Raw genomic sequence first — 17,152 nt, 5'->3', positions numbered from 1 at the left:
AGCATGACCAATGAATATTTTACCATCCCTGGTTGTCTCCTGCACTCAGCTCTCATTTGTTGGAAGTAGGCGTATATTAAGTTCTATCGGGTTTGTGCATGGATTTGTCATGGCCACAACAGCTTCCTTCTCAAGACTGCTCCCATTCCCCAGTTCTTTTGCATTTATCACCTCATTTATTGTAATTGTGTAGAACACAACATGTCAGGATGATGCGGCACACACTGTGTGGGCTATACTGGGATGACACCATCAGACCAGTCCAAGTAATGGAACCACATCTTCAGCAGTCCTATACTCTCCTCCGCCACAGACTTCATTGAAGCATGAAGCTTATGTTTGGCATTAGCAAGGATTGCACAGTGGTGTTGTGAGCCACAGTTTAAGTTATATCCCTTGTGCACCAGTCACCAGCCTTGTAAGACACCTGGAAACAAGTATTCCAGAATGTTTGGGTTGTGCCGGTAGCCAGGGTGGCAGGCATATGCCTCCAAGAAGAGGTAGGAGTGATCACAGATTACTTGTACATTAATTGTTGAATTCTGCAGAACTACATACAGTAAGATTTGTGCTCCTTGATAACGAGGAACTGGCACAATCATCCAGAGGCATTCATGCTCAGAATCAACTTGGTGAAGGTGTTGTGCTAGTTGAGTGACCACCCAATTTAATTGAGAAGGGAATTCAAGTGACCACCCAATTTAATCAAGAAGGGAAGTCTTGCAATGCTGCAATATCCCACCTTGAACTGACATTGGTTTCTCAACTTCACACTGTGTTCAGTACAGACCATCATTGCAGTTGTCTAAGAGATGATGAAATGATGTATGGTTGATGCAAAATCTTTGGAAATGGTTCCATTTCAGCCATTATTGGCCTTTTGTACTAACATAACTTCCACATTGTGATTTTTGGGAAGATTTGTAGCTCAGGTTGACGTTCAGGTAGTAAGTTTGCTCACTGAGCTGGAAGGTTTAATTTCAGACGTTTTGTCACCATGCTTGGTAAGATCATCAGTGAGACTCCAGTGAAGTGCTGGTGTTCTGTCCCAATTTCTATTTATGTGTTTTGGTCTGTTACGGTGGGTGTTATCATTTCCGGTTCAGATCTGATGATGTTACCTAGCATGGTGACGAAGCATCTGAAAACAAATCTTCCAGCTCAGCGAGCAAAGTTACAACCTGACCCTCCACATTATTGAAATGCCCAAGTTCAATTTGCATGCATCAATGGTTACTGGAAATTGACTTTGACCAGCATCTGACCCCTAATCACGTTCACTCTGTACGCAAAACAAATGAATGAACTAATGATTTCAAATTAAGTGTAGCTGTATTTTGCAAATGGCTCATGTCTTTGTTGCGAAAATATCCTAGCATTCAGCAAATCCAAATCTCATGCTTTTGCCCATCAAACTGACAATGATTCTGCCCATCCTGGGTTTTATCTCTGCCATTTTCTAGCAGCAGTTCACATCTAGTGAACCAGTGTAGAGAACATAACTGTGAGCATTCCAAACAAATTAATTACTGTGGTAATATCCCTGGACTGTATGCAGATTGTGTATGTGACTTATGGTTCTACGATCCCCGATCAACAGCAATGCCCTCCCAGCCCTTGAACTGTACTAAGGACAAGCCCCTACCAGTTCCCAACATGGCCATTTGGTTATATGAGATTAGATTAGATTCCTTACAGTGTGGAACAGGCCCTTCGGCCCAACCAGACCATACCGACCCTCCGAAGAGTAACCCACCCAAAACCATTTCCCTCCTAACACTAACATTAGTGGACAATTTAGCATGACCAATTCACCTGAAGTGCACACCTTTGGATTGTGGGAGGAAACCGGAGCACCCGGAGGAAACCCACACAGACATGGTGCAAACTCCACGCAGACAGTCGCCCAAGGCTGGAATCGAACCTGGGACCCTAGTGCTGTGAGGCAGCAGTGCTAACCACTGAGCCACCGTGCCACCGTTCCCATTTGAAGTGGGAATTGACACAAGGCACACAGTTACAAGGTGGCCGCTGAGCCATAAGTTGGTCACTTAGCACACAAGATGGCTGCTGAGCCATTACATGGAAAAGTACAGAAGGCATATGCAAGATACTGCCAGAGGCCAACAGGATACCAGCACAATAGACACAGAACATAGATGATTAGTTTAAGGCAGGTGGGGGAGAGAATACATATCAGTAATGTCTACTGCCCGCCGAAGTGTCTGAGTCCAGCCACCACCTTCAATAGAAATGTGAACTGCCTGTATACAAGTGTTAATACTTCAGATTTGCAGTAATGGAAAACGATCTTCCTTCTTAGGAAGAACGATCATAACCAATTACAGCAGTAATGGACTTGCGCATAGCTGCTGAAACTGACAATGACTCTGAAATGTTTTCTGTAAACAAACCATGCTGTACAAACAAAGACTCCATACTTGAACTTGTATACCATGAAATGTATAAAATATCATGACATGTGCTCACAGAGAGAAGGCTCACAGCTGACAGCCATGCTGACGGATGCCCCTTTCTCCCCAGAGCTCTGGTTTTTTTTGTACAATAAACTCTGTCATTGAATCCCGATTCTCACTCCGAGACTGGTGATTTTCACCACAAAATATTAATGTCAGTGAATTTGCTGCCCAAGCAGCTGGTTCATGCTGCAAGTATTAGATTGACTTTTCAGTGTGCTTTTCACCCAGAATGTCTGTTTTCCACCTTCCCAGATAGATCCTTACAGACAAGCAGCCTGTCTGACTTTCTGCACAAAAGAACACTTCAGTGCAACCTTAGAACTGGTGTGTTGCAAGGCATGGATGCTTAAAGCATGTTGGTAGGTGCTAAGTAAGTGAGAGTTAAGAGAGTAAGCAGGCACCCTGAGATGACGTCTACTCCAGTCTGTGAACTGGGTGCCTGACCCTCTGTGTGAAGTGTCATTGCTGCAACCTTTCAGTGTGCCCAAAAATGCAAGTCTGTGCTTCCAAAGCAGGTTTCAAGTGTATCCAAGAGGTGCCAATACTGATAGTTATGGGTTGGCAGATGCCAGTGTCCCTGGACGTAGGGTCTGTGCAGCTGGTGCTTGTGGATCGTGAAGTTCAGTTTGATCAAATGCAGCATGGAACTCTTTCAGAGTTGAATCTGCCAAGTACCTGCTTTGAGTTCCATGTCGAGGTTCTCAATGTCTAACTTGTTAGGTGAGTTTGGAAAGATCGGTGGAGATGAATGAGGTGAGTTGAGCTGTCATTGAAGCACTTTACAGCTTGTCTCCTTTACAAATATTAGAAGCAAGGAACAAGGGTAGGCCATTCTGCTCTTCGAGCCTGCTCTGCCATTCAGTGAAATCATGGGTGGCATGAGGTGGCACAGTGGTTACCACTGTTGCCTCACAGTGCCAGAGACCCAGGTTTTATTCCAGCCTTGGGTGACTCTCTGTGTGGAGTTTGCACATGCTCCCTATGTCTTGGTTTTCCTCCCACAGTTCAAATGTGCAGATTAGGTTGCCATGCTAAATTGCTCCTAGTATCGAGGGATGTGGGGGCTAGGTAGGTTAATCATGGGAAATGTGGGGTTATAGGAATGGGGATGGAGTGCGCGAGGAGGATGGGTCTGGCTGGGATGCTATTAGGAAGGTTGGTGTGGACTAGATGAGCCAAATGGTCTGTTCCCACTCTAGGAATTCTGTGATCATCGCTGATCTGGTTTAAATCTCAATTCTACATTCTTGCACACCCTTGATAATCTCTCCTTGGTAATCAGGAATCTATCAACCTCAGCCTTGAAAATATTTAAATATACTGCATTCACTGCCTTTGGAGAAAGGGAATTCCAAAGACCTGCAATACCGAGAGATTTTGATTTCCTCACCTCTGTTCTAAATGGGTAACCTCTTATTTTCAAACTGTGATCTCTAGTTTTGGATTCTCCCTTTAGAGGAAACATCTTTTCCATACTCACCTGGTTGAGTCTCCTCAGGATCTTATATGTTTCACTTACGTAATTTCAGACTCTTCAGAATTCCAGAGAATACAATTTTAGCCTGTCTCGCCTTTCGTCATGGGGCAGTCTGCTCATTCCAGCTTTTGGTCTAGTCAACTTTTTCTGAACTGCTCCCAGTGCCTTCCAGTGACCAGTGCTGTACACAGTACTCCAGATGCACCTTAATTGGCAACTTGCTGCTGCTGAGTGAGAAACCCAATACAGCACTTCTGAAAAGCATTACATATGGCACAAGTGGCTCAGTGTCAGGCCTCACTAGAATTCTTATCTGCTTCTCCCACAGATTTCACCACACTCAATATTGCTCAGACTATAAGATTCAGTCCTTTACTTCAGATTTCCAGAATGGGCCAGTTGTTCTTTAACTCTCTTTACTTCCAAAGCAAAAAGTTTAAATCTTGGCTCAATATTTCATCTGTATATTTTTAAAGGGAAAAGAAAAAACATGTTGGAAAGCTAAGTAGAATGTTGCTTAATTATGATCTGTGTAAGTTTTTTTTTATAGATATTTTTATTAGAAATTTAACATTTTTACAAGTTTACAAAAATAAACAAAACTCTCAGATATAAACATTGATATACAATTAGCTCAAATATACAATAACCATAATTTGACAAAAATAGAAAAAAAAACAAAACAAAAAAAAACGAAAAGAAAAAAAAAACACAAACAAACAAAACTCAACTATCTACTAATCTAACCTACAACTAACCAGGGTGTATATTTAAGTCTCTTACATGCTCGGGATGTGTTAACATCAGATATGATAAAACCCGTATTCGTGCGGGATTCCTCCCCCGAGGGGCCGCGGACCAGCCAGGTCTGTAGTCTCAATTAAATAAAAGCCCTTGTTAGGATAGCCGAAATATCTGTATTTATGTAATTCAAAAAGGGCTGCCATATTTTATAAAATAATTCGGTCTTTCGGTGCACCATATTTGTAAGGAAGTCAAGGGGAATACATTCCATAATTAGTCTGTGCCAATTTGAAAGTCCAGGGGGGCCCTCCGCCACCCAGTTCATCAAAATATTTTTCCTTGCACAGAAAGAAAGAATAGAAAATAGTCTCTTCCCGTACGTGTCCAGGGAGGGAAAGTTCGAAAAGCCCAAGAGGAGAGATACGGGGTCCACTTTTATTTCCGTTCCTAAAATTTCTGTCAGGGTGCTTGCTACTTTAGTCCAATATCTACGGATCTTATGACAGGTCCATAAGCAATGTACAAGAGTGCCCACCTCTATTTTGCATTTAGGACACATTGGAGATGCTCCTGCCTTAAATTTTGCCAATCGAACCGGTGCTATATGGGCCCTATGAAGTATCTTCAGCTGGATAGCCTGGGTTCTGTTGCAAATAGTAATTCTTCTAGCATTTTCCCAGATATCATTCCACGTTTCTGTGGAGATTTCTAGTCCCAGATCCTGATCCCATGTTTTAAGCAGATTATCCATATCTCCCGATACTTCATCATGTAGCAAATGATAAATATTACTGACGGAAGATACCCCCACTGGTCATAGGACACTACATTCTCTATCGGATTTATAAAGACTATCTAATAACGTAGTCTTCTTCTGTATAAAATCTCGAATTTGGAAGTATCGAAAGAGGTCTCCATTGGATAGTCCGAATTTCTGACGCAGCTGTCCGAAAGACATCAGGACCCCATCCTTAAATAAATCCCCGAGACATGAGATACCCCTGGATCTCCAGAGTTTAAAAGTGGCATCTGTTAACCCCGGTTTGAATCCCCATGCTCCCACTATCGGTGCATAGGGGGATGTTTTATGTGAATTACCCTCATTTTGCCGCATTATATTCCAAGCCTTGATTGTATTCAGTATTATAGGGTTTTTACAGTGATCTGTAATGATTTTCCTCTTGTCTGAGAATAAAAGGTTAATAAGTGGGTATTTTACTTGAGAAGCCTCGATGTCCAACCAGATTGATTGTGGATCAGACAAGACCCAATCAGCTATATAACTTAATAGGGAACTTAATTGATATTTCCTAAAATCTGGGAAGTCCAATCCACCCCTTGCCTGTGGAAGCTGTAGCTTCTTCAGCTTAATAAGGGGCCGCCTATGGTTCCAGATAAAGGAACTCAGCCAGCCGTATAATTTACATAAAGCTGTCCTCGGCAGCATCACCGGAAGCATTCTCATAGGATATAGGAGACGGGGCAGGATATTCATTTTGATTAATGCTATTCTACCCAACCAGGAAATTGGCAGGTCTCCCCATCGCTGGAGGTCCTGCCTTATCCTTTCCAATAAATACACAAAATTAGCCTTATACAACTGACCAAATACTGGGGTAATAAAAATGCCTAAATATAAGAAACCCTCCAGGGACCAGCGAAAGGGAAAAAGGGAACCGTCCGCTAAGCGGGGTATCACAGCAAGGCCACCCATTGGCATTGCCTCCGATTTTGAAAAGTTAATTTTATAACCTGAGAATGCACTAAATGTATTAATAACTTGGATTAAGCGAGGTATGGACGTCAAAGGGTTATTGAGGAATAGAAGAACATCATCTGCATAAAGGGTAATTTTATGTTTACCTGTACCAATCCTTGGGGCCACTATATTAGGATCAGCTCGTATAGCTTCTGCTAGTGGTTCAATTATTAGCGTGAATAACAATGGCGAGAGGGGACATCCCTGACGGCAGCCCCTACCCACACTGAAGCTATCCGAGCCTAATCCATTGGTAACCACAACTGCTTTGGGATCACTATACAATGTTGAGATCCATTTGGTAAACACCTGTCCAACACCAAACCTCTCCAATGTGTAAAACAAATATGACCATTCGACCCTATCAAATGCCTTTTCCGCGTCTAATGAAACCACTACTCCTGGTATCTTTCCCTGTTGACAAGCTTGAATCATATTCAGAGCCCTTCTAACATTATTGGATGATCTACGGCCCTTAATAAACCCCGTCTGATCCTCCTTTATAATATGTGGCAGTATCCTTTCTAATCTCAGTGCTAACGTTTTAGAGAGGATTTTAAAATCTACATTTAGCAAGGATATTGGTCTGTATGATGTACAATCTTCTGGGTCTTTTCCTTTTTTAAGGATAAGAGAGATATTTGCCTCTTTCAACGAAGGCGGGAGACAGCCCTGACTATATGCATAGTTATACATATCCATAAGTGGACCAACCAGTATTTCTGTAAATTCTTTATAGAATTCAGCTTGAAAGCCATCTGGGCCCGGCGTCTTACCATTTTGAAGGTGCCTAATTGCATCAACTATTTCTTGGGGTGTAAGAGGAGCATTTAGGACCGATACTTGTTCCGGAGTTAGGTCTGGAAAAGTCAAATTTTTAAAAAATGACTGCATCCTCTTCGTCCTATCTTCACAATCCTGTGATTTATATAACTCAGAATAGAATTTTCTAAAGGCCGCATTAATCTTTTTATGATCATGAGTCAAAATACCCGTACTTTCCTTGATAGACATAATAGTCTGAGGGGCCTTTTTTTTCTTTGCAAGAAATGCTAAGTATCTACCCGGTTTGTCGCCATATTCATATAACCTTTGCTTTGCAAATAATATTTCCCTCTTAGCCGTTTGAGTAAGTGTAGTATTTAGAGCTGTCCTAAGAGCTGTAATCCTTTGCAATTTAATAATAGAGGGTCTATCAGTGTATGCTGTTTCAGCCGCTTTTAAGCGGGCTTCAAGCAGACGCTGTTGTTCTCCCTTTAATTTCTTCTGGGTCGCAGAGTAGGAGATGATCAAGCCTCGCGTGTAAGCTTTGATGGTCTCCCACATCATTGATGGGTTGCTAGCTGTACCTGAATTAATTTCTAAAAAAGTTTTAAATTCTTGCGAGAAGTACTTTACAAATTTACTATCTTTCATTAAGAAGGGGTCCATACGCCAATGCCGAGGGGATGTCCCACTGTTCCTCGCCTTAGTTTCCATATATACAGCAGCGTGGTCAGAAATTGCTATATTACCTATTTTACAGGATGATATGGAATTTAAAAAAATTGAGGGGGCAAAAAACATATCAATTCTGGTGTGACATTTATGTGGATTAGAGTAGAAAGAAAAATCTCTACCCTGTGGATGAAGACATCTCCATACATCTACTAATCCTAATTCTTTGTTCAGATCCATCAATTGTCTAGATCTGGGAGATACTCCTGCAGTACTCTTGGGAATCCTGTCTATTTCCGGATCCATAATACAGTTAAAGTCTCCCCCTATAATTATATGACGGGCATCAAAAGCCATCAATTTTGAAAAGGCTTCCGTTATAAATTTAAAGGGGTGTGCCGGGGGGCAGTACAAATTTAAAATCCCATATTCCTCTCCATTTATGAGAGCTTTAATCAAGATATATCGTCCAGATTCGTCTTTTATCTGCTTTAGGATTTTGAAAGGGAAATTCTTCCGAACAAGAATAACAACTCCCCTGCTTTTTGAGCTAAAAGAAGGAAAAAAGGCCTGATCAAATCCGCCCTGTCGTAATTTCAAGTGTTCTTTATCTGACAGGTGTGTCTCCTGTAGGAGAGCTATATCAACTCTTTCCTTCTTAAGATTTGATAATATTTTCTTCCTTTTAAGTGGCGAATTACTCCCCTTGACATTCCAGGTGCACCACTTAACCGATTGATCAACCATAATCCTCTGGGCCAATCCGAGACCCCTCGGGAGGGGGAACCCTATCCAGAACATCCCGAGCATGGAACATGTAAAATTTACAAAAATAAACCCTCTTTAATACACCCACAACAATACAGTAAAAAACTATTTCTAAATAAAAAAAAATAAAACGTATCTAAGTGGAGACTTTCCCCCTTGTTCCCAGGGGGCATCACTTCCTCTCCAAAAATCCCTCATATCCTCTCCCAACCGATGCCCCACCCTTGACCTAGGCACTCCTCAATCAAATGAGGAAAATTCAAATATAATACAAAGCTAGAGTTAACAGTGAGCACCCCACCCCCACCCCTACCAACACCTGGGTATATTTGGTAATGTTAATACCATATATAAACATATAACTATAAAATTACCAGTTCAACAAATAATAATTAAATATGATAATACAAAATAACGAAGGGAAAAACAACCCCGCTCCTAAAGACAGAGGTAAAATCGAATAAGGTAACCACCTCCCCCCACCAACATTAACCAAATCCCCCAGCTTATATATACATATATATACATACACATACATATATATATATATATATATATACACACACACATATACATACACCTCTCATATATACATAAAATAATAACAGAAAACAACTCCAAGGCGGGGGGGGGGGGGGAGAAAATCAAATCCCTCTCCCCACCCCCCATAATAATATTAAGCAATAAGGTAAGAAAAAAAAAAGGGAGCGGATATAAACCAAAACGGGGGGGGGGGGGGGGGGAAGGCAGACCAACATCCATTATGTCCTACAGTTTATCTAAGAGAGTCCAAGAATTCCTTAGCCTTTTCTGGTGATCCAAAGTTATATACAGATCCTTCATGGTTAAAGCGTAACATCGCTGGGGTAGCGTAAGGAGTACTGTACATTTAAGTCCCTTAAACGCTTCTTCGCCTCGTCGAATGCCTTCCTCTTTCGAACCAGAGCCGGGGAAAAGTCCTGAAATAGCATGATCTTGGATCCTTTGTAGATCATAGCTTGGGGGTCTTTTCCGAGATTTCTAGAGGCTTCTAGGAGTATCTGCCTCTCCTTGTAGCTCTGCAGCCGGAACAGGACCGGGCGTGGGCGCTGGTTCGAGCCGGGCCCGCGTATTGCGACCCGGTAGGCCCATTCCACCCTTACCTGGCCTGATCCAGCTTGCAGATTTAAAAGTTGTGGCAGCCACTGCTCCAGGAATGCTGTAAGCTGGCCTTCCTCTTCCTGCTCGGGAAGGCCCAGCAAACGAATATTTTTTCGACGACCTCGATTATCGAGGTCGTCAATATGATTTTCCAAGGTCCGGACTCGCTGCTCGAGAGTCCGGACCTGATCCACGGCCGATTGAGCGGTTGTCTCCGAGGTCGCGGCCTTTAGCTCCGCCCCTCCGACTCGGCGTTGAATTTCTTCAATTTCACGGTCGTGCTTCTTCAGCGCGGCCGACAACGACTCCCAACGGTTCCTGGATTCGACGATAAAGGCATCGATCTTCGAGTCAAGCTTGGAAAGCATTTCTGCAAGGCTTGCTACTGTAGGTAAGTCCCCCGGGGCGGCTGTGGACGCCTCTGCTGCAGCTGGAGAGTGTGGGGGAGGGGTTCCTGCTTGCTGAGAGCTGCGGGCTCCCTTCCCTTTAGTCATTTTAACTTAGGATAAAGTTGCTTAAATATAATATTGCACAACTAATTGAGTTACTAAACTGTTAAAAATGATTTATAAATGATTTGGTGAGCTTGGTAGGGGGTAGATGACCCACTGTGCCCAGGTCTTGGGAGGAGCACTATAGACTCAGTCTTACTGGGTCGCCGCCATCTTGGATCCCCCCTGTGTAAGTTTTGATGCATAACTAAAACCCATTATACATGGTTTACCTTTCTCATTAGTATTGAAAATGCTGAGATAGGTTTTATAAATGAACACAATTCTTTTTATTTGTTGGACGAGGGCATCACTGGTTAGACTAGCATTTATTGCCCGTCTCTAATTTGCCCAGAGGGCAGTTAAGAATCAATGACACTGCTGCGAGTCAGAATCACATGTAGGCAATATTAGGGAAGGATGGCAGCTTCCTTCTTTAAAGGACATTAGTGAACCAAATGTTTTTTTTCTAACAATCAACAATGGATTTATAGTCCTTATTAGATTCTTGATTCCAGATTTGCATCAAATTTAAATTTCACCATCTCCCGTGTGGATTTGAACTCCCGCAACATGACTTGGGTCACTGGATTATTAGTGCAGCAATAAAACTACTATAGCCTCCCCTAAAGTATCACTTTGGGTACTCTAGCCTCTTCTGAAATCATGTATGATGGGAGAGCTAATTCATAACATTTAGTCTTTTGTGCTTCAACTTCTCTTCTCCAACCTCTCTCTGCCATTCCCTCTGCCACTTCAACTTCTTCTGTAAAATTGTTCAAATTTGCTTTTGGTCCTATTTCCCAATCTTTCTTCCACTATTCCTCAATCTCCCTATGTGAAATATTTGGGTATTTTAAAGGAGAAAATTATTTATTAATCCTGAAGATTCCATTTTTGTTTCTTTTTCATTTCCTTCTCTCATACATTTTGAATGTACTTCTTGGAGATGCCTCCATTCTGATTGTCTACATGTATGAGAGTATCTGTGTAGCTTCTTTAATTTGGTTATTTAAAACTTATAGTGGTGTTGGTATTGCATATTTTCCATTTGTTCTCTGCATCTTTCCTCTATGGGATCAAAAAAACATAAATTGCCAGAAAACAAGTGATGATCCAAGGTCAAAAGACATGTTTAGTAATTTTCTGTTGTTTACAGAACTAAATACAAAGTAACTCGAATGCAAATTATTTGTTTTAGGGTACATGAGTTCGGGCATTCATTATAACCCCTGCAACAAAAAACATGGTGGACCAGAAGATGCAGACAGGTGAGGTATTTCTTGCATTAAGATGCTTTATTTAGTTTCTAAGTAGAGTTCTGAGTAGATCAATTTGTGCTTCAGATATTTAAAGATTAAACATATAGGCCACCTATGTTTGTGTTTTTGATAAATCTTTTTGTAACTTTGAGTAAAGTTCTTAAACTTCAAATATACGACAGAGTCACAGAGCTATACAGCATGGAAACAAACCCTTCGGTCCAAGCAGATATCCTAAGCTGATCTTGTCCCATTGGCCAACATTTGGCCCATATCCTTCTACACCTTTCCTATTCATGTACCCATCCAGACGCTCTTTAACTATTTAATTTCAACTACCTCCACCACCTCCTCTGTCAGCTTGTTCCATACACACACCACCCTCTGAGTGAAAAAGCTGTCCCTTGGATCCCTTTTAAACGTTTCCCCTCTCTCCTTAAACCTATGCCCTCTATTTTGGACTACCCTAGGAAAAAGGCTCTTTACCCTATCCATGCCCCTCATGATTTTAAAAACCTCCATAAGGCCATCCCTCAGTCTCTGACACTGGCAACATCTTTGTCAATCTTTTCAGAGCCTTTCAAGTTTAACAACATATTTCCTATAGAAGGCAGAGCAGAATTGAACGTAGTATTCTGAAAATGGTATTACCGATGTCCTGTACAGCCACAACATGACATCCCAACTCCTATAGTCAGTGTACAGACCAATGAAGGCAAGTTTGCCAAACACCACAATTCCACTTTCAAGGAACTAAGAACCTACACTCCCATGTCTCTTTGTTCGGCATCGCTCCCATTCATCTCCCGCCCCCTCACTCTCTCCCCCAACCCACACTCACTCTCCCCCGTCCCACACTCACACTCTCCCCCAACACTCACTCTCCCCCAATTATGCAGACTAACAGTTGATCAATTGTTCAGAACTTTTTTTGAATTAAATATCCTGAGAAAGGTGATTTTTCGATTTGTGTTCAGGGTCCAAACTTTATGACATGCAAAAATAGTTCTAAGTTTTTAAAGGTGACAATTTGAATGGAACTCTGAATGATAAGAAGCTGAACGTCCAGTAAAAGTTCTGTTAGCTGTTCTCCTCAAAAGTATCATTCGTCTTTCAGCTCCAAAGCTAGTTTTGTATATTGATACATAGTGTAAGCCCTTTTTCTCCTGTACTCAGAAAATTGTGGATCTCAACAAAAGTGACTGGCATTTATAAAGCAATATTGACAAAAGAACTTGCATTACATAGCACTTTTTTTTATATTTCTGATATTTCAAAGCTTTCCTCAGATAATCTATCACGGTTGGAGTGTAATCTCTGTTGCTAAATAAATCCGACGGATGTTTTGCGAAAACCTTAATTGAGGTAAAAGAACATGTATTCTTTTTTGGCAATGTTGGATGAGTGTCAAATGTTGAGGGAGACTACCCTTCCGTCAATTCTATTCTGGGATCATAAGTTGCATAAACAAGTTGGCCTTCCATTGACTTGATTTAGGTGCTGAACAGAAGTGATTTTTAACTTCTTCATCCTGAATGGAATATAAACTATGAAAATGATGAGTGCCTATTATGCATTCCTGCTGTCTTTCCTTTAAATGCCAAGTTAAATACTTTGTTTGGGGGATCCAAGATGGCGGCGACCCAGCAAGTCTGAGTCTATAGTGCTCCTCCCAAGACTTGGGCAAAGTGGGTCACCCACCTCCACCACACTCACCAAATCATTCAAAATAGTTTTTACTTAATGTAATTAGTCGCTTAGTACTGAATTTAAACAATTTAATCTCCAGTAAAAATGACTAAATGGAAGGGAGCCCACAGCAGGCAGGAACCCCTCCCCCACCCTCTCCAGCTGCAGCAGAGGCGTCCGCAGCCACCCCGGGGGACTTACCTACAGTGGCGAGCCTCGCAGAAATAATCTCTAAACCCGATGCGAAGATCGACGCCTTCATCGAAGAGTACCAGAGCCGATGGGACTCACTCTCGGCTGCGCTACAAAAGCATGACTGAAACATCAAGGAAATTGAGCGCCGAGTCGGACAGGCGGTGCTAAAGACCACGACCTCCAAGACTACAGCAAAATCGGCCATGGAGCGGGTCTGGACTCTCGAACAGTGAGTCTGGACCTTAGAGAATCACATTGACGACCTCGAGAATCGAGGTCATCGGATAAATATTCGTTTGCTGGGTCTTCCCGAACGGGAAGAGGAAGGCCAGCTTACAGCGTTTCTCGAACAATGGCTTCCACAGCTTTTAAATCTGGAGGCTGGATCAGGCCAGTTAAGGGTGGAATGGGCCTGCTGGGTTGCAATACACGGGCCCAGCTCAAACCAGCGCCCCCGCCCGGTCCTGTTCCGGCTGCAGAGCTATAAGGAGAGGCAGATGCTCTTAGAAGTTTCCAGAAATCTTGGGAAAGATCCCCAAATCATGATTTATAAAGGATCCAAGGATTCCAGGACTTTTCCCCATCTCTGGTCCGAAAGAGGAAGGCGTTTGATGAAGCGAAGAAGTGTTGAAGGGACTTAAATATTCAGTATTCCTTACGCTACGCTTTAACCATGAAGGGTTCGTGTATAACTTCGGATCGCCGGAAAAGGCCAAGGAATTTTTGGACTCTCTTAAAATTTACCTAAGAGTTAATTGATGTTGTTTTGCTCTCCCCCCCACTCCGGTTTACATCCCCTCCCTTTTTATTATATTAATCTCTTTTTTTACCTAACTGTTTAATATTGTCTTCAGGGGGTGGGGAGAGGGATTTATTTATTTGTTCTCTATTTAGCGATTTTCTCCCCCTTTTTTTAAATATAGGCTGGGTGGTCTAGATAATGTTGGTGGGGGGAGGTGGTTACCTTATCCTGTTTTATTTCTGTCTTTAGGTTTTCCCCTGTTATTTTGTATTATTATATTTAATTATTACTTGTTGAGGCTGTAATTTTATAGTTATATATGTTTATACATGGTATTAACATTACCAAATATATCCACATGTTGGTGTGGGTGGGGTGTAGGGTGCTCACTGTTAACTCTAGCTCTGTAGTATATTTGAATTTTCTTCATCCTATCGAGGAGCACCTGGGTAAAGGATGGGGCACTGGTTGGGAGAGGATACGATGGACTGTTGGAAAGGAAGTGATACCCCCAGTGAAAAAGGGGGAAAATCTCCATTTAAATATGTTTTATATTTTTAAAATTTAGAAATAATTATTTTATTATATTGATGTGAGTGTATTAAAGAGCCTTTTATTTTTGTAAAATTTATATGCTCTATGCTCGGGATGTTCTGGATAGGGTCTTGGACTTGCCCGGACGATTATGGTTGATTAGTCGGTTAAGTGGTGCATCTGGAATGTCAAGGGGAGTAATTCACCAGTCAAAAGGAAGAAAATACTATCAAACCTCAAAGAAAGGGTTGATATAGCTCTCCTACAGGAGAGCTCTTCTATAGCTCTCCTATTCGATAAAGAACACTTGAAATTACGACAGGGTGGATTTGATCAGGCCTTTTTTTCTTCTTTCAGCTCAAAAAGCAGGGGAGTTGTTATTCTTATTCGGAAGAATTTCCCTTTCAAAATCCTAAATCAGATAAAAGACGAATCTGGATGATATATTCTGATTAAAGCCCTTATAAATGGAGAGGAATATGGGATCTTAAATTTGTATTGCCCCCCCCCCCCCGGCGCATCCTTTTAAATTTATAACGGAAGCCTTCTCAAAATTGATGGCTCTCGGTGCTCGTCATACAATTATAGGGGGAGATTTTTAATTGTATTATGGATCGGGAAATAGATAGGATTCCCAAGAGTACTGCAGGAGTATCTCCCAGATCTAGACAATTGGTGGATTTGAACAAAGAATTAGGACTAGTAGATGTATGGAGATGCCTTCATCCACAGGGCAGAGATTTTTCTTTTTACTCTAATCCACATAAATGTCACACCAGAATCAATATGTTTTTTGCCCCCTTGATTTTTTAAAAATTCCATATCATCCTGTAAAATAGGCAACTTCTGATCACGTTGCTGTATATATGGAAATCAAGGTGAGGAACAATGAGATATCCCCCCAGCATTGCGTATGGACTCCTTTCTGATGAAAGATAGTAAATTTGTAAAGTGCTTCTCTCAAGAATTTAAAACTTTTTTAGAAATTAATTCAGGTACAGCTAGCAACCCATCAATGATGTGGGAGACCATCAAAGCTTACGTGCGAGGTTTGATCATCTCATACTCAGCGACCCAGAAAAAATTAAAGGGAGAACAACAGGGTCTGCTCGAAGCTCGCTTAAAAGCGGCTGAAACAGCATACGCTGACAGATCTTCTATCATCAAATTACAAAGGATTACGGCCCTTAGGACAGCTCTAAACACCACGCTTACCCAAATGACTAAGAAGGAAATATTATTTGCAAAACAAAGGTTATATGAATTTGGCGATAAACCTGGTAGATACTTGGCATTTCTCGCAAAGAAAAAGAAGGCCTATCAAGGAAAGTACGGGTATTCTGATTCATGATCATAAAAGGATTAACGCAATCTTTAGAAAATTTTATTCTGATTTATATAAATCGCAGGATTGCGAAGACAGGACTAGGAGGATGCAGTCATTTTTTAAAAACCTGACCTTTCTGGACCTAACTCCGGAACAGGTATCGGTCTTGAATGTTCCCCTAACAATCCAAGAAATACTTGACGCAATCAGGCAACTTCAGAGCGGTAAGGCGCCCGGCCCAGATGGCTTTCAAGCTGAATTCTATAAAGAATTTACAGGAATATTGGCTGGTCCACTTATGGACATGTATAACTGTTCATACAATCAGGGTTGTCTCCTGCTTTCGCTGAAAGAGGCGAATATCTCTCTTATCCTCAAAAAAGGAAAGGACCCAGAAGATTGCGCGTCATACAGAACAATATCCTTGCTAAATGTAGATTTTAAAATCCTCTCTAAAACGTTAGCATTGAGACTAGAAAGGATATTGCCACATATCATAAAGGAGGATCAGACGGGATTTATTAAGGGCCGTAGATCATTCAATAATGTCAGAAGGGTTTTGAATGTGATTCAAGCTTGCCATCAGGGAAAGCTACTAGGTGTAGTAGTCTCATTAGACGTGGAAAAGGCATTCGACAGGGTTGAATAGTCATATTTGTTTTACACATTGGAAAGGTTTGGCGTTGGAAAGGCGTTTACCAAATGGGTCTCAACACTGTTTAGTGATCCCAAAGCAGTTGTGATTACCAATGGATTAGGCTCGATAGCTTCAGTGTAGGTAGGGGCTGCTGTCAGGGATGTCCTCTTTCGCCATTGCTATTTACGCTAATAATTGAGCCACTAGCAGAAGCTATACGGGTTGACCCTAATATAACGGCCCCGAGGATTGATACAGGTAAACATAAAATTACCCTTTATGCAGATGATCTTCTATTTCTCAGTAATCCTTTGATTAACGTGCCTCGCTTAATCCAAGTTATTAATACATTTAGTGTATTTTCAGGCTCTAAAATTAATTTCTCAAAATCAGGCTATGACAATGGGTGGCCTTGCTAGTATATCCCACTTATTGGACGGATCCCACTTTCCCTTTCGGTGGTCCCTGGA

At 41.6% G+C, this 17,152-nt stretch overlaps 1 protein-coding gene across 1 annotated transcript in view; it reads left to right on the top strand.

The window, feature by feature from the left end:
- Positions 1 to 17,152, top strand: part of LOC122555060 (superoxide dismutase [Cu-Zn]-like) — a 137,640-nt gene that overhangs the window by 95,622 nt on the left and 24,866 nt on the right. The window contains exon 6 of the mRNA XM_087992907.1: positions 11,498 to 11,567. Within this exon, the coding sequence (XP_087849033.1) occupies positions 11,498 to 11,567 (70 nt within the window). The remainder of the gene's footprint in view (positions 1 to 11,497; positions 11,568 to 17,152) is intronic.

Source organism: Chiloscyllium plagiosum, unplaced genomic scaffold, assembly GCF_037043375.1.
Source record: "Chiloscyllium plagiosum isolate Xiang-an unplaced genomic scaffold, Cpla_swu_hap1 HiC_scaffold_12, whole genome shotgun sequence".
Lineage (NCBI taxonomy): Eukaryota > Metazoa > Chordata > Chondrichthyes > Orectolobiformes > Hemiscylliidae > Chiloscyllium > Chiloscyllium plagiosum.
The sequence above is the reverse complement of the archived record's forward strand: the minus strand, read 5'-3'. Positions and strand labels throughout refer to the sequence as shown.